Here is a 23198-nt window from a genome sequence, read left to right as displayed (position 1 = left end):
TGCTTCAGGAAATATTCAGGGACCAACAGGGCTGGTCCAAAGATTTTGGTGGCCCGAAGCAAAGGATGAATTGGTACCACGATTCCATATACACGTAAGTTGACTGGACTTTATTTCAGCACTGGCAAGGGAGCAGTTTCCCCATAGCACCTGTTGCTAGCAGACTAATTTAAAGGCCATAAGGCAGGTCATGTAGCACACAGAGTTCTCCTAGTTCTTTGTATTCTAGTACTTCCCAAGTCACAGCTTCTTGCGCCTGAGATAGCTCTGCCTTACTCTATAGTGAGTCTGTAAATCCTAATGGCAACTCATGTTGTTCTCATGGTAATAGAGCTGCAGCCTAGCCTGGGCTGGGACCCCTTGAATCTCTGGGCTCCTTTCCTGTCTCCACATTTGGGTTCTGTATTTAGTTTCATTTCTTAGTCTACGTATCCTAATAATTCATTACAGAATAGTATTTTATTATTCTGATGTTGCCAGGAATAATTTCTGTAGAAAACAAAACAAAGAACACAGTAAGAGATTCCTCAATTACTTTTTCTATATTTCATGAGAATATTGGTTAACAGCAATTAAAAGCTCTTTAACATGTTTTCACAAAAGTTCTTTGTATCTTAGAGCCCTTTTGATTATCAATTAAGCAATATAAGCTGTAAATTAGTGTGTGGCTGCTGGAATGTTAATTGTCAAATGCCCACTCCTGTCTAGCTTGGTTTGGGCTTCTTTCATGTCCTGAGGTCTCAGATGTATTTCTTTAAAATGTGTATCACCACCAGTTAAATTAGTGTTTGTAATATCAAAAGAGGCCAGAGTTGCTCTTAGGTTCCTTACTTAAATATGGTTCATGCAGTTGGGAAATGTAAGCCAGGAATTTGTGAGGCCATATGTATCAGACTGTTTGCCACCAAATCACAATTTCTGGAACAAAATATTCTGCAGCATTACAAGCCATGTAACTAGCCACTATATATTTCTGAATACTAGAACAGAAAGGCTTCACAAAGTTTGCCTCACTTCATTGAGACTACAGGAAGCAATTGATTTTAACTAGCTAGTAATCTAAATGTCTCATATGAGAATATTTTAGTTTTCACAAGACAAGGCAAATAAGAATACACAATTCTCTTTGAGGTCTTAATTTGTTTCTGTGGAAGCAGTAACATTGATACAGGGCTTGTTGAACAGTGTGACAATCTACCCAAAGCTTCTTTTATGAAAAACTTCTTTAGAATTCAATTTTTCCAACAAGGTTTCAGTCACTCCTGCAAATATGAGTTTGCAAAATTTGTGTAGCTGTAATTTTCATACCTTTGGATTTGATCATTTTCCTTAGATGAAAATGAATATAGTTTCTCGGAAGTATGTGGAGTTACATTATAAACTATGCTGTACTTCTGTGTAGTGTGGTCATAAAATTAATAGATGTCTTGTAAGGTGTTGAAGATTGTATACTCTAAAATAAAAATGGGTTTCTTAGATGTTCTCTGTAGATAATTTAGAGCTGGTTCTCATGAGGTGCATATAATATAGTTGCACAGCTTGTGTACGGGTCATGGCCTACCAGCCATTTGAACCTGTTGGGCCCAAGAAAATCATGTACACTTACAAATGAACACACTACAGATGCCTGTTCACTACATTTCTTCAATTGCAATCCTGTATCTGCTTACATGGGAGTAAGCCACGTTCAGCCCAGTTGAACTTTTTTCTGAGTAGACAAGGATTGCAGTATGCCCTGTAACCTATTTCTGTTAGATACAAAGCTCCTTGTACTGCCGGCATAATATCCCTTTGAAACTTGTGTTCAGCTGGGGCACCAGTCAGTGCAACAATCCTAAGCTACCTATTCACTTGCCTGGCATGTCTTAGGATCAGAGTGAAGGTTAGTATGGCAGAATGAACAGAAATGCCAACCCATGTGTGGTATTCCAACATGCATCGCAATTTCTAAACCTTAGAATGATACAACTGAAGTTTATGACAGTTCAGAAATGTTGGAAGAACATTGTTTTGGGAGTCTGCTTAAAAGATTTTATGAAATCATTCCTCGTTGCCCTTTTAGAAATAAAAGCTAATTAACTTCTTGCACAAGCCAATTTGCAGGTACATTGTAAGCACAGGTTAGAATTAAGGAGCAGTAATTGCTTATAATGATGATCAGCATAACTGATGTGATAAATTATGATTAATGAGTAAATTAGCAGTGAATGCTGTAAATGAGTCTGCTATGAAAATTATTTTAAAAAGAAATGAAGGGCAACCAGATCTATCAAATGTGCTGCATATACTTATCAGTTTATTAAGTTTTAGAGGAAATACAAAAAGCCTGAGATCATTTATAATGCCATTATATCATATCATATGTACCTGTCCATCAATTGCTTGTTTACTTATCTTTATACAAGGAAAAGTTTTGACATGTCCCTAGCTCATGAAGATTAAAAACGAAAAATATACCTTAATAAAGGACAGGGAGGGAAATGGATCCAGAATAAATCTCTTACTAGAATAACTTTTATTATTGTTCAGTTTAAATGGATTATTGGCTATGTACAGTTTGATGAAATCATTTCCAAGTAACTCCTTCCAATTTAGACAAAAGCTACAAAATAGTACATATTGATTGACACATACCTATCCTGATCCAGCAAATGTGACCCTTGCACAAAAGTAACTGGGTCACTGTGCACAGATTCTGTTCCAAGTGCACAAAAGTCAAAATGCATAGGGAAAGTTGTTACCTCCTGCATCCACTGTTGCTTTCAGTGATCCTATTCCAAATACAAATAATGGCCAAGTGGCTGCTGCTGCTAGTTCTCATAGCAACTATTATTTGTAGGTAGGCATGGGTTCTGATTCAGGTGTCTTCCTAATCTGAATGCACTTGCAGTCTTTTTCACTGAAGTGAATCACCTGAAGCAGGAAGAATTCATTTTTGGTCGCAGCTTCTGTGGGTGGATGGTTTTCATAGGTAGGTGTAAAACTCATTGAACATAGTAGTAATTGTTTCTGTGCAATTAGTGTACAATTTATAAACAGCATTGCAGCAAAAACATCAGAATCTTGTGATAATTCACTGTTTACAGTACTCTCTCTTTCACATAGACTTGCCACATGTACTACATATATGGCTGAAACTCCCATTGTACTCCAGAAAGCTGAAGTTAATGAATCAGGGGGATGGAATGTCAAGCACACTGGCTCTATGTTTCTTTGGGTGGATGGGTGAGACTTTGTGTCCGTGCATGTATATATTTTCTGGGTATATATGCTATGAATGCTTGTATTTGTATTAGACTTCTCCACTATAGAAATAATAGACTTTTGTTTCCAGAAAAGCATGGAGAGCCGTTTTCACTAAAATATGTAGTGGAAATGCTTTTTTGAATTATTGTTGCCCTGTGTGCATGTATGCACAGCATCATGTGTTAAAAGAGCATGAGAGACATGTCCCTTTCTGTGGAACTGCTGATCCTTGGAATGCCCTTCCTGTCAGATTTCCATGTTTCCTTCCAAGTTGTCTTTTAGAGAGGGTTTAAACATTTTTATTCAATGTAATTTTTGTAACGCTTCTCCATTTAGAACCAGAACTAAGGTTAACCCACATTAAGTACAACTGTACATCCTGGAAATTATAGACTGGAAGCTGATGCCTTAACTTGTCATGTCCCATGATCAGTGATCATGTTGTGCAATGTCATAAATCATGCTTATTAACAACTTACCCTTTCCCTGTATCCATATTTCTCTGTGCAACCACAGCATGGGTGGGGATCAAGGATAAAGACTTGAGTCTCTCAGCGCTCCCCACCCCCATGTTAGGATTCCAATCTGTGTAGTGATTGCAGTCTTACCTTGTGAGGTCACATTTCAATACTAAAGAAATAGATACAGAACACAGAAGCCCTCAGTGATGGAATTAAATCAAAAACTCTGGAGTACCGGCATTATTTTTTCCTCACAGTGAAACTGAGTATGCCTGATATAGCTTTGCTATATTTATGTTCATTAGGCAGAAAAAACTTTAATAACTTTTAATTTCAGCAAACTGATAAAAGACATATTACTCCAACAAGACAGGATAAGGTACATAATTTAAAACAATGAAATGAATATATTATATACCAATATATACTGCAGCTTAAAGGAATAAAGTACAAATGTGTCACTTTTCAGCATTTTTTAACTTTCTGTACCTATGATCATTGTTATCCAACTGGTTTGCAATTTGAGTTGTATATTGTGCCATCTACAAGCCTGTATTCAATTAGACAAGGACAATATTTACCATTTTCATTGAACTTTACTCATTCATTAAGTCACCCAGCTGGATGTTCAACCTGGTCAATCCAAGGGCATACACTGTGTGATTAATTTACTGGAAGCAAATTCTGTCTCTTTTGCTTGGCAGAATATATTGTATTGAAATCTTCCCACACTAATATGAAACTTTGCCTAATGAACTATGCCAAAGATAGTCTTTGTTGGTTTTTTCACTTCAGGAAGGTTACAAGTGTGTTCCAGTTTTCAGATGGTCCAGTTACTGTGTTAATTAGAACAGTAGTATATAATGTAAGTAGTACATGCCAATGGTCTCTTAGCTGAATGCCCATAAAATCTGTATTGATTCCATAATTATTGGCATAAACATTCTTAAGCTATCTGATAAAAAGGTGAGATGGATTTACGAGTATGATGCTACTGACTTGAAAGGAAGGTGGTTGCTTTTGTTAGGCCATCTTCAGTTTAAGGAGTGTGGAAGCTGTAGACTTAGACAGCACTATAATAAGCAAATGTGCAAGACAACAATGAAGAAATTTATACCTGGAGTTCTACAACACAAAAAGGTTCCCATTTCTACAAATAATGGTCCATGGAGATCATCTCTTAGCTTGAGCTGTGCAATTTATGTAGTCGCATCACATTTAACCTTGTAAGATCTTAAACTTTCCAATAAGGTTTCAGTGTACTATCAACTATACCTTGACTATCAATCCAAGTTTGAGGGGAGCAAAAATGTGATAAACATGTCCGAACTACACTCAAAGTGCCAGCAGTCATGTATCTAGGAGGTGTCATATCACTGTTGGTAGATTCGCATGTACCATGCTCTTGTCAGTTGGTTACATTCTCTTAGTATCTGGCAGTGGAAAATCATCTTTAAGTCAAAGTTGTATTTACGTTAGATCACATATAGCCGACCCTCCACATGTACAGGGATTAGGAGTACAGGGCCTCCATGAAAGTGGACAAACCATGAATATCTTTAGGCTTTCCCCCAGCCCAAACTCATTTTCTTTTCTGCAAGGAAATGCTGGTGATATTTCCCTCTGCAGATGGGTGATGCAAGAAGGCATGCTTTGGAGGCCTCCCTGACTACCCTTTGGCTTTTTCTCTAGGGTGTTGTCAATCTCCTGCCTACACCTTTAACTTGAATTTTTAAATTAGTAGGTTTCATGGCAGTTTGTAAGTATGGGTTCTTCGTAACTCAGATGTTCATAATTTTGCGACTGCCTAGACCTTTTGCTGAGAAGTATCTTTGCATAAATCTATTAATAGGTGCTCAGTAAATGAGAGCTGTATTATAATAGCAATTTACTTTACTTGTCCAATGAAATCAGAAAGCTTGAAGTGTCAAGACTAGAACAGATTTTGTTTTATTAAAGTGTTTAAGTATGAAGAAAGAACTGAAAACATTCATTTATTGCTTTCCTTGTACGTTTAATGCTGAGCATTTGCCTAATGATTAGTTCTTTTTTGTAAATGTTTTCTATGTGTATGTTCATGTTCCCATTCATTTATTCATTCCTATTTAAGTCAAAACGTCATTATGAAAATTCCAGTCAATCAGAAACTGTCAACCAGATAATGAATGTTTTATTTTGTGCATTGTAGTTAGTAATTAATTTTTACCAGACAGAAACAAACTTGGAGACACTATTGAACACTGTGGTTTATTTTTTTCTTTATTTTAGCTAGTAGTTAGATCAGGCACTCACTTCTGTGAGAGATTTCTTGATTGCATTTTTGTAAAAGTTAAATGAATTTCTAAACTATCAAATGAGGAAAAGCATGGTGGTACCTACTTTAAAAACAGAGAATAACAAAGACCTATACCTCTGCAGGAAGAGCTATATGTCTTGCTGCAAAGTTATGGCATAGAAAATCAAAGCTAGCAAAACCAATTTCCTTAAAATTCAGGGGCAAAGTAGTTCCAAGGCACCAGGTGCTACTGTGGTAGGGGCATATTGTTCTTTTTTTACTAGCTTCAAAGTTCCTTTGAATTGTTGTTGTTGTTGTTGTTAGTCGCGAAGTCGTGTCTGGCCCATCACGACCCCATGGACAACATTTCTCCAGGCTTTCCTGTCCTCCACCATCCCCCGGAGTCCACTTAAGCTCACACCGACTGCCTCAGTGATTCCATCTAGCCACCTCATCCTCTGCCATTCCCTTTTTCTCTTGCTATCTATTGTTTCCAGCATTAGGCTCTTCTCCAGGGAGGCCTTCCTTCTCATTAGGTGGCCAAAGTATTTGAGTTTCATCTTCAGTATCTGGCCTTCTAAAGAGCAGTCAGGGTTGATCCCCTCTAGCACTGACCGGTTTGATCTCCTTGCGGTCCAAGGGACTTGCAGGAGTCTCCTCCAGCACCGCAATTCAAAGGCCTCAGTCCTTTTGCGCTCAGCCTTCCTTATGGTCCAGCTTTCACAGCCATACATTGCAACTGGGAAAACCATAGCCTTGACTATACGCATTTTTGTTGGCAGGGTGATGTCTCTGCTTTTTAGTATGCTGTCTAGATTTGCCATAGCTTTCCTCCTCAGGAGCAAGCGTCTTTTAATTTCTTGGCTGCAGTCCCCATCTGCGGTGATCTTGGAGCCCAGGGAAATAAAATCTGTCACTACCTCCATTTCTTCCCCATCTATTTGCCAGGAAGTGAGAGGACCGGATGCCATGATCTTAGTTTTCTTAATGTTGAGTTTCAAGCCAACTTTTGCACTCTCCTCCTTCACCTGCATCAAGAGGCTCTTTAGTTCCTCTTCACTTTCTGTCATTAGAGTGGTATCATCTGCATATCTTAGGTTGTTGATATTTCTCCTGGCAATCTTAATTCCAGCTGGTGATTCATCCAGCCCCGCCTTTCTCATGATGTGCTCCGCATATAAGTTAAATAGGCAGGGTGACAGTATACAGCCTTGCCAAACTCCTTTCTCAATTTTGAACCAATCAGTGGTTCCATGTCCAGTTCTCACTGTTGCTTCTTGACCCGCATATAGGTTTCTCAAGAGACAAATAAGATGGTCTGGTACTCCCATCTCTTTAAGAACTTGCCACAATTTGTTGTGATGCACACAATCAAAGGCTTTAGCATAGTCAATGAAGCAGTAGATTTTTTCTGGAACTCCCTAGCTGTCTCCATGATCCAGCGTATGTTGGCAACTTGATCTCTAGTTCCTCTCCCTCTTCGAAATCCTGCCTGTACTTCTGGTAGTTCTCGGTCCATATACTGCTGGAGCCTAGCTTGTAGGATTTTGAGCATAACTTTGCTAGCATGTGAAATGAGTGCAATGGTGTGGCAGTTTGAACATTCTTTGGCATTGCCCTTCTTTGAGATTGGAATGGCCCAATATTAATGTGTTAACTACAGTCTACATAGCACATGTGTTTCTTCAGGTGTGTAGATCTTTGTATTTGGTAATGATTCAGGGATTCCTAAGAGGCTGGTTGCTTAGATGGACTAATTATATCAACTAAGCTTTACTGTGGTTTTTCATCTTTGAAATTAATATCCTTGCCTGTAAATTTGCTCCCATATTTTGCATCTTGATCAAGGATGTGTGTATTATCTAACATGGGTAATTGTTATTTCTAACCTAAAGCCATATAAATGATACAATTTAAAGATAATTTTTCCTATTACAGTGATACCTTGGTTCACAAACTTAATCTGTTCCAGGACTCTGGTCGTGACCCAAATTGGTCATGAGCCAAGTCAAATTTCCCCATTAGGTTTAATGTAAATAAGGTTAATCTGTTCTGTAACTTTTTTTTTAAATTACAAAAATTTGAAGCAAAGTGACAACGAACAACAAATAGCGTGGCCATCTCCCCCCCACACCCCCTGAGCATGACTGTGATTGCAGCAGAGTTCCCTGCATGAGCACAACTGTGATCGCAGCCATCCCCCCCCCCCCCGCAGCACGATCACAGCCATTTCCCACCCCAAGCACAATCACAGTTCGTGACCTGAGGAAAAAAATTTCTGAAATTTCTGTTTGCGACCTGATTTGGTCATGAACTGAGGCGTTTGTGAGCCGAGATACCACTATACTTAAAATTTTCCCATTAACTGCAATTTCATGTAGGCTGTCACATCACAGGAGGACAAATTATAACACGTAACTTGGAGTGGGAAGTTAGAGACGGGTGCACTACTCTGTTTCCGGTCTGTGTCACTTTCATGAATATTCATCTCCATGTCTGTTCCCTTGCTGAGCTACATTTGTGAAACAGTCTGGAGTCAAAGCCAGGGAGGGACACAACATATCCAAGCAACACAGTCCAAGATTTCACAATCAAAAGCACAGTCCAAAAGCACAGTCTAAAGGTCAACTTCCAGAAAAACAGTAATTTTCTGGAGCAGGCAAGGGTAGGGAGGAGGGGTGCAGATATCCAAGAAAGCAGGGTTAGCCTGGAAACAAGGACAGAAGTCAGGTAGGACGGCACGCATAGCAGATAGGCAAGAACCAGGTGAGGCACTGCAGGAAGCTAGGCATGAGGAGTCACCAGGACAGCTCATGTTGCTGTGGCGAGAAGCAGCAGTGCAGGAAAGCCCCTTAGGCTGGTCTGCAGCTGGACTGCATAATGCTCCTCAGCTGTTCTCTGCAAGTACCTGCAAAGGCGTTCTTGGTTCTCCAGGCATTTCTAGGGTCACTCAGGCTCTAATCCTGATAGTACATTGGACAGACTGAACTGGTAGTTGATAGGGAGTGGGCAGTAACATATTTTTTAAAATATTTGTACCATCAAAACAGCGCTCCTATTGAAAATTAGAGTTTGGCTGCCAGCAGTTTTTGTTTTACAGAAAAATGTCTCAGAAGTAAAATCATTGTAGCTGTCAATATGTCAGGGCACCAGGACCCAGATAACGGTACAATAAGGCCCATACCAAATCATAGGCAGTCCAGAGATCAAGGTGGGTAATAGGTAGGCCAGTCCGAATAGAGCAAAGCAGTCAATGCCAGTTAAGAACTGAAAGCCAGAGAAACAAGCCGAGGAGAAGCAGATACCTGGGACTGGAGCGGAAGCTGGAGCAGGTGAAGCCAGGCGTAGTCCAGAAATAGAGGCAGGAGCAAGGCAGCAGACAATTTCCAGGCACAGGAAGCTCCAATAATGTCAAGACACTTTTGTTGCTGAGGCCACATCTAAAGGGAAGAGCTCTTCCCTCAGGGCTCCCAGGTGGTGCTCTTAACATCCCAGGTGGCTGCAATTGACTGTGGACCCAGTTCTGCAACTACCAGGCCTGCTGTCCTGCTCTCTGGCCAGAAGAGGGAGCCCTGGCGCTGCCCCAGAACCTCACAATAGGGCATTTTTAGAAAAATATTAATGGCTGTCACCAGAAATACCCTTTGGAATTACCTTCTATCTAGGAATTGGGAGAAGAAAAGAAAATACTCTCCAAACAGTGCTTAATGAGAAAGGATTGTCATCCGTAACCCCTTAAAACCCCCCCACCGCAGTTCCATTTCCATTTCACAACTTATAAAAATGGGTAAACAGAAGTAGACTTGTCAGTTCAGCTCAAGTCAAATCTATAACTGCCATAATTCAGTTTCATAAGTCTTTGCAATATATTTGCATATAATGCACATTGTGTTCTAATTGTGCAAACTAAGCACAGTATTTGTTTTATTGTCTGCTGGATGCTTAGTATCTGCTCCTGGCCAGTATCATGAAAAGTGTTGATAAAGAGTGCATATCCTTTCACTCGCCTATTTGATTATCATGTTTATGAATGCTTCCTTCAAACATCAGAGGTCTTTTGGATAGGAATGTGGCAAACTGTTGCTTCTTACTTTATCTCATTCTGTTTCTATAGTCCTGCACAATGGTGCATCTACTTACTTAATGTTAAGTAGAAGTTCCAAGAAAGGAGTGACCTTGTTGTTCTACCTGCCCTGCAAGTATTGGACCACAACTGCCTGTTGGATACCAAGGAGGATGGAAACTTTCATACATTGTACAATAGAGTTTACCCTAGGTTAAAAAAAAACAGACTCTTTCAATTAAGCTAGTGTAAGATTTAGGCTGCTGCCCATGATTTTCATAGGCTTCTTTGGCTTATTTGTGAATAAGATTGCAGCCTTAAAATTCAATCCTTTTCAAATGGGACTTATTTCCAAGAAAGTATGTAGAATGTTGTAGGCTGAAAAACATGCTAACTGTTTGAACTTTGAAGTATTATAGGTGAGAAATTTTCTGCACCAGCTATAATAAGCAAACACAAAACTACAAACTGCCATATGGACGGCATCAAAATGCCATTGCATATCATTCTATAATGCCAGCTAGTTACCTGAAAGAAATCAGTGCCATTATAGACCTTTTCCCAATATGAAATTTTATTGAACATTTTAAACCCCAGGGGTCCTTAATCTAATTAGGCTAATGGGCTCATTCAGTGCATCCCAGTTACTTCATCCTTCATTTTTGTTTCTTTTTTTCAATTAGTATTTGTTGTAACTGGAATAATATGCTTAGAAATGATAATTTTCTGTGTTTTTAGTGTTTCTGGTTATTTCTCTTCTTAAAACTATATTGTTTCTGCTTCTAATTCTTCTAGAGTCTTTTAATGTTTTCTATCATTTTATTTTATTCATTTTTAATATGTATGCTCCCATTAGAGCTTTGGCTATAGGATGAGTCAGACATTGAATTAATTTTATTATTGATTTTATTGATTTTTATTGTATTTGCTTTTATTGTGTGTTCTGCTGCTACCATGCTGGCAATAGAGTGAATCATAAATTGAATTACTTTGTAACATGCCAGTCTCCTTATTGTATAAAAAGCTAATTTAAAGGACCTTAAAACAATAAAAACAGGCGCCTGGACAGCACTCTTGGAAATATTCGTGAACAGACCCATACCAAAGGGCAGTGCCTCCTCCAGGTTTCCGAGGGCCTTGGACAGGATATCTTCCCTGGGTTTCCTTCTTTAGCCACTCAGCTTTCTTACTGCCATTGTTATTAGCTGCTATTGTCCTTTCTCCTCCTCCTCCTGCTGGCTTGCTTATCGGGGGGCGGGGGGGGGAGACCAGTGGGCAAGTAAGCAGTAGGCAGGGCATCTACTGCTCCTCTTTCTTACCTGCCCAGTTCAGGTTATCAATAATACACAGTTTTACAAGCTGGTTAAGCAGTGGTGACTAGGAGAAGCAAATCCTGGGGGTTCTTGGCAGTGGATCTTCAGCAGGTGCTCAGCAATTGGAAGAAAAATATTCAAATTAAACTTATGCTGAGAATAAGAAAATTAAAGGTAATCAAGGAATATTGTATTTTTGTGAGTGTTTAATGTATAACCAGAGGTTACAGAGTTCTAGTGTTCAGGGAGGTTTTCCTGTACTTCAGGGTATTTGTGAGCTACTAGTTTTTCATACCAAAACTTAAAAAAAAACATTTTATGTAGAATGAATGAATACTGATGAAGTTTCCGTGCACCACTACTCAGAACAGGATAGAGCATCTGAACAAACAAATGTGTGCTTCTTTGCCTGCTAAAGTCTTTAGGCGAGCTCAAAGTCTTTGAGACCAAATGTAGTATTGTAGGAACCAAGGTGTAAGAATACTCTGGCTCATGCCTTGCCCAGGTGAAGTATAAGCTGCAACCAGCACCCACATGACACTTACAGTGTAAAGGTAATACTACAGACCAACATTACAGCACTGTTGTAAGGATTATTGAGTAAAGCATTGACTGACCTGTCCCTCAAACAATGGTCAGTTTTATGGGGGAGATATCCTGTAATAAGGGATTAATGGATGGGGGGAAAGGTTGGTATCTGGAAACTTACTTCAGTCCCCAAGAAGGTTGAAGCAAAGGTTTGACGCTCAGAAGAAATATGGGGGTTTTTTGTTAACAAAATGACATAAAAGATGACATCCAAAGCTTCCTGCTCTGGCTTTCCATGCATCTACTGCCACTGCTTGCTCCACAGGGAACTAACTAGAATCCTAATCTCCTAAACTCTTTCTATCAAGTTGTACCAGTATTGTTCTGGGCTCTGTGCCTGACACAGGATAGCAGAAGTCAGAGATATAAATAAATAATCTGAGGTTTGTTGCACATAAATTAGCAATACTGTGCAATACTGGATACTGTTATAAGTCCATACTGTCTGATTGCTGCTTCCATTTCAGAACAGCCAAAATAGAGCTCTGATAAGTGTGGAGGTTCAGAAATTGTGTATTTTCTTCTTGGTTATAGATGGGAGAAGGAAGCGGATTAGCGGATTATTGTTTCCCCTAGACATCCATCATCACTTCCCTTGCTTTGAATTGTAGAAGTGGGATAGAGTTTGCTTTTCACTAAATAATTAAGCAGAACCCCGCTTGCGTATTTTTATTTATTTTATTTAGACGGTTATTAGATACTTTCAATCATGGCTTATGGTGGCAGGCTTGCTTACAAAATAAAAGGTTATACTAAAATTCACTAAACATCAAACAGCGATAGATACAACAAGTTATTTCCAAAATACATCTAAAAAGCAAAACTAAGAAGTCTGGCTAAACCAAACAGGAGCTTTCACTGGGTGCTCTCTGATGGGGGATTTCTTAACCAGTATGCTACAACTTAGAAGACATAGTCTCTAGCCACCAGTCATCTTGCTTCATATTTTACTTTGTATCTCAGGACTGAGTACCAGAGATTTACTTTTACAAAAATAAATTAAAAGGAAGGACATCCGGTAGTGCAGAGTACCCTACACACACACACACACACACACACACACACACACACACACACACACACTCTCTCTCTCTCTCTCTCTCTCTCTCTCTCTCTCTCTCTCTCTCTCAGTTTTTTGAACTTCTGAACTCAGAAGGTAGTTTATATTGATTCTCAAGCTAGTTTATATTGTTGATAAATGCTATACAGTGCAGTTCAAATTTCAGCCACCTGCATTCTCCTCCATTCATAGTTTAAATAATAAAGAAAAACATGATTCAGCATGTGCCTTTTCTTTTCAGCAGCCTGCGTGTCTTAAGGAGACTCTAGCACCCTTTGGACAATTAAAGAAGTTATCCAACCAGACTTCAAAAGCTGCATATTGGGTTCACTGACCTTGTGTACTTACTTCACTGCCTTTAGTCATCTCACAGAAATATATTGAATTTCTAAAGGGAGACCAGTTCTGAGAGAGGAAAGGTTTTTCAGCAGCTGTCTTCAAGGACTCTTCAGCACACATATCTGCATGTCCTACTTAGATTTGAGTACGTTGGTTTGTGTCAAATGTCAGAGGGCATATTTGGCCTGAGGGTTAATACGGAGTTTGAGTTAACTCGAGCTCTGATCACTGGATGTTTTGACACAAGGATGTCCTTAAATTTTTAAACACCTCAGAAGGTTTCTTATTAATAGTATGCATTTGTACACAGAAACAAATCAGTCTCCTTGTATTTGGAAGAGGATGACCCTTCCACCTTGCTGTTTCGTAATGCTCTCTGATAATATCCTTGTTGTTTCTGTCTCTTATAAGGATGATAACGTATGTTTCTCTTTCACTGATTTTTGCATTTTTTCACAGCATATTCATTCTACCCTGCATAACTTTGTGTGTTTAAGTGTGGTTTTAAAAAGCACAATAAAATTAGTATGCAATTTTATGCAGTTTTCCTTAATATATGCATTTTTCTCAACCTCCTTCCCCTAATCTATGCATTTTGTACATCTTTTGCACCCATTTGGTATTGGAGAACTGAACCAGAAAGTGTGAAGACCGAAGAATTGCATTTAATGTTGCATATTAATTTGGGAAGTTCAGGAATTAGGTTGATTCATATTAAAATTCAAACCAGGCAAATTTCAGTACTGCCCTAGTCTCTTGTTCTTCCCCCACCTTTTATATAAAATGTTTTGAGAAAAATAAGTTTCCCCTTTCTCTCCTGAGCTGTATACTTTCCTTGTAGTCACTATAGTCATGACTTTGTATTCTTTTTGACACGAGGCTAAAACCTTTTTATTTACACATTATTTTAAAAGCTGATTAGGTTTTTAATGTATGATTTTATTACTGGATGCTGTGCTTTATTTATCTTTTTATTGTAAGACCATCCCAAGACAGTAGCAGTCAGACAGTATACAAAAATCTTAAATAAATAAATATAGAAGATTGGTAGGAAAAGAAGGGCAATGAGGACAAAATGGGTGCTTATTAGATGATACTTTGGATTTGTGTAAAATGAACATTAACTGTTATGTCTGTGAGAAGTCATGTCTTCATGAGAGTTTACAGTTTGGTACTTAAATTGTTTTGCATGTCAGGTGCACTGAATTATAATGTGGCAATAACAGAAAATAGCATACATTCTTCCTTGGGTGGTCCAACAGTTTTGGCTTTGTTACTGGTGACATCTGCATGGCAGATAGACTATGGAAGACACTTAAGTATGGAGTTAATTTTGTTCAGTTCACATTTTGATAACAAGTTTACCAAATTTACACTTCCTGAATAAATGTATGAACTGTAATTTTATGTTCCTGTAGTATTCACATTTTTCAAAAATGTGAAAACTGCACAGAATCCATATAATGGTAGAGGGAGACAATGTTGTCACAAAGAGAAACAAAATGTAAATAATGTGTGCATTAGGCAAAGAGTTGATACTTTGGAAAATGTGCATGAAATTCATATCAGTTCCATGCAGCTAAAAGTCTCTTTGCTTTGTTTCTTTTTTGCTTTTAACACATGAAAATAGGACAGAATGAGAAAAAGAAGTAATCAAAATGGATAGAGTCATCCTTTCCTAGCAAATATGCATTTGAAACTGTGAAGGGAGTGAGTGAAGAAAACTTGGGCAGGGAATTATTGCTATTTTTATGTTTGTGTTGTTTTTAACATTTTTATTCTGAAAGATGGATTAGACTATATTATGAGTGAAATTATGTTACAAGGTTTATAAGCCCCCAAACTTGGAACCTGACAAATGGCCTATACTGGGCTGGTGGAGTGTCAGGGCTTTGCTTTCCTGTTGCCTTATACTGTGACTGGTAAGACTAGACATTTTAGAGAGGACGGCAAAGAAGTTGCAGTGGCCCTAAGACAACATGTAGCTTGGCCTCTCCAGTCGCCATCATTCCTTACCTGCCAAAATGCTTCTTTCCTCTTCTCTCAGAAGTTGCTTTCTCAGCCTGAGAGAGCTACTGATGTGGTTGTTTCCATGCAGGGTGTGAGCCAGAGTGGATTGCAGCTCCAGTTCCCAGCTTTGAAAATCAAGTCCATCAAACCTGTATTTCCCTCTCCCCTTCCAGGCAGATCCAGGCAATGCCTTATTAACTAAAAGCTTTATTAAGTTAATGCAAACCCATTAGAACAGTTTAAAATCACAAATGAAGTGCAGATGCCAATAAGAAAGAAGCTCAGTTAGAATACTAACAGTTATAAATTAGTGAGAAGTTGATTCTCCTCCCTTCCAAATTCAAATAGCTAATGCACCTCTCAAAGGTGGGTCCTGACTCCTGAAGGACAATCATGTGAAGCACCTGGCACTGCCTAGCTGGTCTACCTCTTGGGGTGATGCCATGCCAGGGGATTAGTGATGGCTGAGCCACCCTGCTCCTCATTAACAGGCTCAGTCTGTCTTCCCATGGTGACTGCAGATGCATGAGTCTCAACTATTGCCCAGCTCATCAGCTGCATATGCCAGCCTTCCTCCTCTGAGTCAGAATCTACTACCAGTTCACTCAAAGACTCCTTTGCAAAAGAAATCTGCCCAGTTCTATAGCGTGTTGTCTCCAACCTTGGACACGGAAGTATCCCATTGGCCCTCAGGATGTATTTCTCCATAAATATTGTGGAATGGAGAAATGACAGGCAGAAAGGTTAATCTTACCCCATCTCTTTAGCCACTTCTCCATTATGAATTGTCATATCAGTCTGCTGTCATCTGCAGATATGTATAATGTGTGGTTTTGCCTTAGGTTTTCACATTTTATGTCTGGATCTTACTGCCTTTTATGTGGTTTGTTTGTCATCTGCCAACATGTATATTTTTAAAGCACTTTTACCCCACTCTTGAGCCTAAAGGATTCCTGAGTAGGTTAAAGTTAATAAAAACAAGACAGCCACTTCTTTTAGGCCTACAATCTAAAAGACATGACACAAAATGAAGAAAAAGGATGGAGAGGGAAGATGAAAACAAGTAAAATCGAGCACCCATTTTTAGACTTGCAACCTTCTTGTAAGAAACAGTAGCTAAGAGAGAGGAGGAATTAAATGGAGCTTGAGTTTCAGCAAAGCTGATGGAATGGCCTGCTTATTCAGTTGATGTATTACTAAAATGTATTGGACATCTCACTCTATAACTAAATGTACAAAACACACAGAAATAAAATCCAAAAATCATATGAATTAAATCAAAAGCAGCATAGCAAAATAATTAAAAACAGTAATTGGTTAAAAGCAACAGAGACCACATAGGCATCATTACAAGAATATCTTAAAATATCACAAACATAATGCCACCAAACAGAGGAATGCGCAGAGGATTAAAAGTCTTGTAAAAATAAGACTTGTTGCTTCATGCCTAAAAGAGAAAAAACTTAAGTAGGCAGCTGGGAGAACTGTCTGGGGAGGATATTCCTTTCATAGGAAACTGGAAAGGTCCATTCTTAAGTAGCCACTTGTCATAATTTGCATGTTCAGGGACTTGAACAAGGTCTCTGGTTTTGATCTCAGGAACTCTGTAAGAATATATGGAAATGCTTTACATTCAATAGCCCTAAGCCCTTAAGGGCTTGTCCCTGCTGTAGTCTGATGGACTGGCTACAGCCAGATAATAGGAGAAGCGTGATGGAGCTGGTTCTCAGGAGATCCATAGGAGTGGCCCTGCTTCCTTCCCATTTCCTCCCTGACTGGCTATGCTCAAATTATCAGTGATAGGCCAAATCCTTAAATTGTCATTAATCCTTGTTCAGTTTACTCTGCTTATGAATGCATATGCTTTTCTGAATAAATCCTACTGGTTTACATAATATATACTTGTGCAGGAGGAGTTGTGACATGGAAAAGCATGTAGTGATACGGATTTGAGAAGCCATGAAAGTACCCTATTCTGTTGTAGACATCATTTTGTAAAAGAAACCAGAAGCAGTGACCTTAGAAATACATTTTCTTTCTATGTGTTTGGTCTTTACCCTGTTAACAATCTCACATTACAATCTCTTGGGGGTTTTCCCCCAGCATTTCAGCATTCTTACATAAAAGATGCTTGAGTGTCTGAGTGTCATAATAGTATCAAAACAGATGCTGATCCTGCGTGATCGTATAGGTTCTGAAAAGCCACAGTAGGAACTTCCTGGTTCATGTACGCTGTAACCAGGCTCATAATATTCAACAATTTGCAAGTGTTAATTCCGTTCTATTTGCATTTCCTTTTAAAATGTAACTTTAAGGGTTAATATTGGTTTTTGAGAAACAAAAGATTTGCATTTTACTGCTTCTATCAGCCTGGTTCATGTTTTGGATATTTCTTGCTTAGATATATTCTGCTTTTTTCTTTTTTAGCACCACCAAAGTTTACAAGAACACCCGTTGACCAGACAGGGGTCTCTGGGGGAGTCGCATCATTCATCTGCCAGGCTACGGGAGACCCAAGACCTAAAATTGTCTGGAACAAAAAGGGCAAGAAAGTCAGCAATCAGAGATTTGAGGTATTAGGTCCATTGTTCTGTTCCTCTGAAAACATTTACTTCAATTTTGCTTAATTATTCCCTATTGCTTCTGAACAATTATTTTAAAGCAGCAATATTGATGTTCACAGTGGTGTAGCACAATAAAATTATTCATGTCAGTTGAATTTCTCCTGAAAGAGGCCTTTCAGTTCATCAGGCAACCCTTGCCTACAAAAGCATTGACCAGACTGTGACTGAGATGGGCAATGAACTTTTAGCATTTCCCTGCTCTCCATGTGTTCTAATAGCTTCTGTGGCCTCTGAGTGAAATACAGAGATATGCCTTACACTTCCCAGAACCAACAGCAGTAAATGCTATGTAGAATTGGAGCCATGCTTTTAGGAAGGTACCAAGGTAGATTATTCCAGCACCTTTGAACACTAGCTTCTCTCAGAAGGGAGGGAGATCTCTGAGGTTTATCTTAAAGAGCAGCAATAACTGAAGTGGTGATATCACTAATATTAGTGATAGCCGAATAATACGGTGTCAGTTCAGTCCACCATGGTTATTTTTGTGTGTGCATGCTGCTCCATGCACTCCAACTCTTATTTCCCTCTTAATGTTAGCAGTATGAAAAACAGCGTACATGGGAGAACATGTTGCATGTCTCCTATGCCATTCATAAAGCAGAACAGAATTGGATCCTGTGCATTTACATTAGTCACACTGGTATTTAGGAAGTTCTTATTTCTTTTCAAACTATTAAAAAAAAAAGAATCTACAGACAATACTGTAAAAGGTTACAGATAAATCTCAAATTGAAAATAGATGGTATGTTCTAATCTCATGGTTCCTGGTCAGTAGGATACCCTTTTGACACCTAAGTAATGAATTGTTGAGCAACCAGATCGTTGCTCTTGCCATTTTGTGCTGTGCTGTGGCCTTGTGCACCATTCCAATGGAAGTGTTTACTGCAAAGTTTCACATGTTCAGCTAATATCCTTCCCAGTGGCCATACTAGGATTGGGTTAAGCAGTAAGTCATGGATTTTGATTGTAATACTTGATTTCTTTTAAAATAATTGAATTTTATTTTAAAATCAATAATTATTTTTTACGTCATATCCACTTTAGTCTGTCTCCTTTTAAGCCAAGGATTTCAAGCCTCTTTCAGTTTGATGGCCAAATTCAATTTCAGAAAAGATTTTCAAACTGTATTCCATTGGTAGGCAGGGCCAAGGCAAATAGGATGGAACCAGAATACCAAGAAACAAAAAGTTAATAGGAAAAAATAGAATATGAAAAAAAACTGAGCAGATGCTGGGAACCCACCTCATGTGAGGGAAAAGGGACATGGAGAACTGAGGAAGTAGTAGCTGTATTAGGACCCCAGGCAGAAGGGATTTGACCCATGGAAATTAAATGCTACTGTTTTAAGTATTTTCCTGAGATGAAAATGTACTGTTTCCCAAAATTTACTACTTGTTAAAAACCCGATGATTTTCTATGCTTGATAATTTAATTTATATTCACTGATATTTGTTAACAGTAATTTTTGCTGGCACTTATCAAAGCACATTAAATAAGGAGTGACATATAAAGCCCTTATTTTATTCTGGATGTTTAAAGGTAAAATGTCTGGTAGCCAAAGAAAAGCAGCAGTACATTTATTTATGTATGTATGTATGTATGTATGTACTCCCTTTTTTATGTACCATCCTTCTACCCACATATGAAAAATGCTCAATATGTATATTATTTGCTGCAAAAAAAAAATCAGGAATTTCATAATGGACCAGCAATATTTAGTGGGATGAGGCAGAACACATGAATATGTATACCAATATCTGGAAGCCCCGGTTCTGCCTGTATGGGCATTTTGCCATTCACGTCAGTGTGAAGAGTTCTACATGCACACCAACCTGATTCCATAGATAGCACTACATATATTAAAATAATTAAAAATCTACATTTTATGCAGGAGTTCTGCATACACACTGGAGTCTGGAAAAGATTTGACTCAGGATGTATTACTTTATAAGTCTTGTGATTCTCTTTTTTATGAAAAATATTACATGTGCTTTTGATCGTAAATCATGCTCATCTGTTTCAGTATACTGTTACCATGAATATGATACCCCATTATATTAATGCTCCTATTATGGTTGCTATTATGTTGTTATTCTTATGAGTCAGTATTATTAATTCTGAAGCAGAATTGAATACTCCTGTAGTATATTGTTAGGCACTGGATATAAATTGAACATATGCCTTAGAGAGAATTGGCAGGTCTCGCAGAATAAGCAGGTAGAAGAAAATATGTAACAGCAACTAGTAATTCAAGATAACTGATACTTCTACCTGTCATGATACTGTCTACTCATAGCAGGTGGAATACAGACACAGCGGGGGAGGAACCTGATGGATTAGGATCTTCAATGGTGCAAGCCCCAGAGCATGCTGAACTACCAAGTTCAGGCATTGTCACCAAGCCCCTGACAGCCTGAACACATTTAAGCCAGAGACCCCAAATTAGAATTCCTGGGACAGTATGTCCTCAACCAGATTCTGCTCAAGAACTCCCTCTCTCTCTGTTTCCACAGCTCTCACTTTCCATAGTGGCTGCTTGCCAGTGCAGGCAACGTCACTGACTGAGGGACAAAGATGAACTAGGTTGTAGGCCAAAGGACTATTCTAAGACTTTCTATTCTTCAGGAAGAGACTGGAGGCTGGGATGGATACTTTAGAGCAAACTGAGACTTTAGACCTTCAGCTAAAGTTTAGTGGAACAAGTCAGCATTGTGTGATCTGTCACACTGAGCCACCTTCAGGTGTTTGTTATGCCTCCTGGACTGCTGTTCGTGATTGGGAAAGGGCCCAGCCATTCCTTGGTTATTGATGCAAGGCAATGCTACCACCACTCTGCCTTGTTTTATAGGACAGCGTCTGTCTCAGTGAAGCATCCGGTCTATCCCTTACTGATGAATAACACAAGTCAGGGAGCAGCATAGACACAAAAGTATTTTTAATTGTTTGAGTGTTTTGTTTTTGTTACATTTTTGTTATATACGACCTTAAATGAAGAAGGGAAAGGTGAAAAGAGGATTTTGCCCTTACCCCCTTTTTTCCACTGGTTAACAAAGATCTCTGCATAGCAGCAGCTGAATGGCCAAAGATCTCTTGCTGGATTGGGAGCCTTTGGCCGTCATAGGATGTTCTTCAAAATGGCCAGCCACGTGTTGATGTTGTCTGTCTGTTATGTGCATTCCAGTCTGCATTCCTTTGGAAGTGAATCAAAAAAGATAGACCAAATGTGCATCTGCATCCCATCAAACATACAGTTTCTTAAGCTGTGAAAGATCACACACACTGAGACCCACCCAGCTTTCCACTGCACTGTGGGCATTAAAACTATGAGAGAGAGACTCATTTTCCAGTGCAAAATTCTGCAGGGAATTGGGCAGGATTTTATGTCAGGAAGTGGGTTCAGTGTGCATATTCTCAGAGGATAATCCCCCCACCCCCCTCTTCCACAGTCATTTAAATTGTACCAACATGCTGCTTCTACAATTGGGCTGCAGTTTTTATTTAAAATATTCTGCTTTTAGTTTTTATTTCTAAAAACTAAAAACTAAACATATTTCTATATATGTGCTGTCTAAAGAATATTTTCCACCTCTACAATTTTAGATGAAAAACTTATGAGAGGCTAAAAAGATCTCCTCATCCTGGGAATGTTTTACTCATGTTGCTTTAAACCATCCACTCCTTTGAACTGGCTTTTACATCCACCTATGTTTGAGATGCACTGAATTCTTTTTTTATTTCACCATCTCTTTTGAATCCGTCAAATGACAGAGGCAAACTCTGGCATCTCCTAATTTTGAAGTGAACATAAATTAGTTTCTGCTAGAAGTTAGAGACAGTGAATTGGAATCAAACACTGTTTGATAAAGGAAAGATACAAGGATAGAAGCAGTGTTTGGTATGAAGCATTGTCCAGTTCTTGAAGCCTCTAGAGATTTAAGCTGTCCTTACTCTACTGTCCTAGTTTAAATGTACCTGGTATCTAGAAAATGGGGAGAGGGAACCCTCTTGTAAAAAAACTCTTAAAAAGTTTGCAATCCATTGCAGTTGTGGATAAATGAACTGCTTTAGATTGCAATATGATAGGATGACTGAGTTGATGATCCTCATAGACTAAATCTGTCACTATGGTTTGGTTTGCATAATCACCCAGCTGACCAGGGCTTGTCCTGTCCTCTGCACCTGAGCAGTATTGCTTGCTTGAGGGGTAAATCATTCTCAAATAACCAAGAACAACTTGTGGATTATTTGAGGGTTATTTTCCCCTTCAACAAGCCTTGGTGCCCCAATTTGGATGACAGAAGTTTGATTATACAAATTGTATTTAATAAATTTCACAGCTTAAAAAAGGCACTGTGGCTTGTTCAGCCTATGATGATCGTCTGAAGTCATTCAGACTTCAGAAGGGCACTGACTTCCCAGATAAAATTTTTTATTTGTCATGAGGCTTTCCTGTCACTGTTGCTAACCAAATTATCACAATGTTGACAAGAGGCCAGTATTGATGTGATAGTTACATAAATTACTCAAAACCTGTACACAAATCAGAACACAGATACTACATCTGTGCTTTTCTGAAGTTTCTTATCACGGTTTGTATATTAAAATTTATATAAAATGCAAGTAGTTCAGAATTCAGATTTTATGTTTTACATTGGTGTGAAAACAATTGACTTTGTCATTATAAGAGTATATACAGCTGTCATGACTGGGTGATCATTCATTCTCAGTAACACATTGCTATCCCATTATGTTCTTTTCAAAGTAATTTTCTGTTTGGCTGGCCAACCACTATAAACAAAGTTAGTTGGATTTCAGAACTGCATGCTTTTCTGCAATTAAGTGCACTTAAAACACCTTAAACAGTGTTAGAAAAACCCAGCTGCTCCTAAATTTGCCCTTTCTTGCTTATAACATTGACCCTTAGTGTTAGAGGAATTTAGATATACCCAGGGTTAGCTGAGAGGTAGGCATTTGTAACAACACCTGTGACAGCTGTTGTTCCTTAAATAGGTAATAGAGTTTGATGATGGATCTGGATCAGTCCTCAGAATACAACCACTGCGGACTCCACGAGATGAAGCTATCTATGAATGTGTCGCTTCCAATAGTGTTGGAGAAATAAGCGTGTCTACAAGACTCACTGTGTTGCGGGGTAAGTTGCTTTTACATTTTAAACTATTAGTTCTTGTTGCAGTGGGCAAGTAGTCATTCTTGAGTTA

At 38.7% G+C, this 23198-nt stretch overlaps 1 protein-coding gene across 17 annotated transcripts in view; it reads left to right on the top strand.

The window, feature by feature from the left end:
* PTPRD (protein tyrosine phosphatase receptor type D) overlaps positions 1-23198 on the top strand; it is a 530840-nt gene that overhangs the window by 245879 nt on the left and 261763 nt on the right. For all 17 annotated transcript variants that reach the window (XR_006416251.1, XM_044445966.1, XM_044445967.1 and 14 more), the window contains exons 3-4: positions 17783-17928; positions 22990-23131. Coding sequence is in view for 16 of the 17 variants with exons in the window: in XM_044445966.1 (XP_044301901.1) it covers positions 17783-17928; positions 22990-23131 (288 nt within the window). In the remaining variant the exon portion in view is untranslated. The remainder of the gene's footprint in view (positions 1-17782; positions 17929-22989; positions 23132-23198) is intronic.

The sequence above is a fragment of the Varanus komodoensis genome, unplaced genomic scaffold (genome assembly GCF_004798865.1).
Source record: "Varanus komodoensis strain SLA01 unplaced genomic scaffold, ASM479886v1 scaffold5, whole genome shotgun sequence".
In the NCBI taxonomy this organism is placed as follows: Eukaryota; Metazoa; Chordata; class Lepidosauria; order Squamata; family Varanidae; genus Varanus; species Varanus komodoensis.
This window is presented reverse-complemented; position numbering and strand designations above follow the sequence as displayed.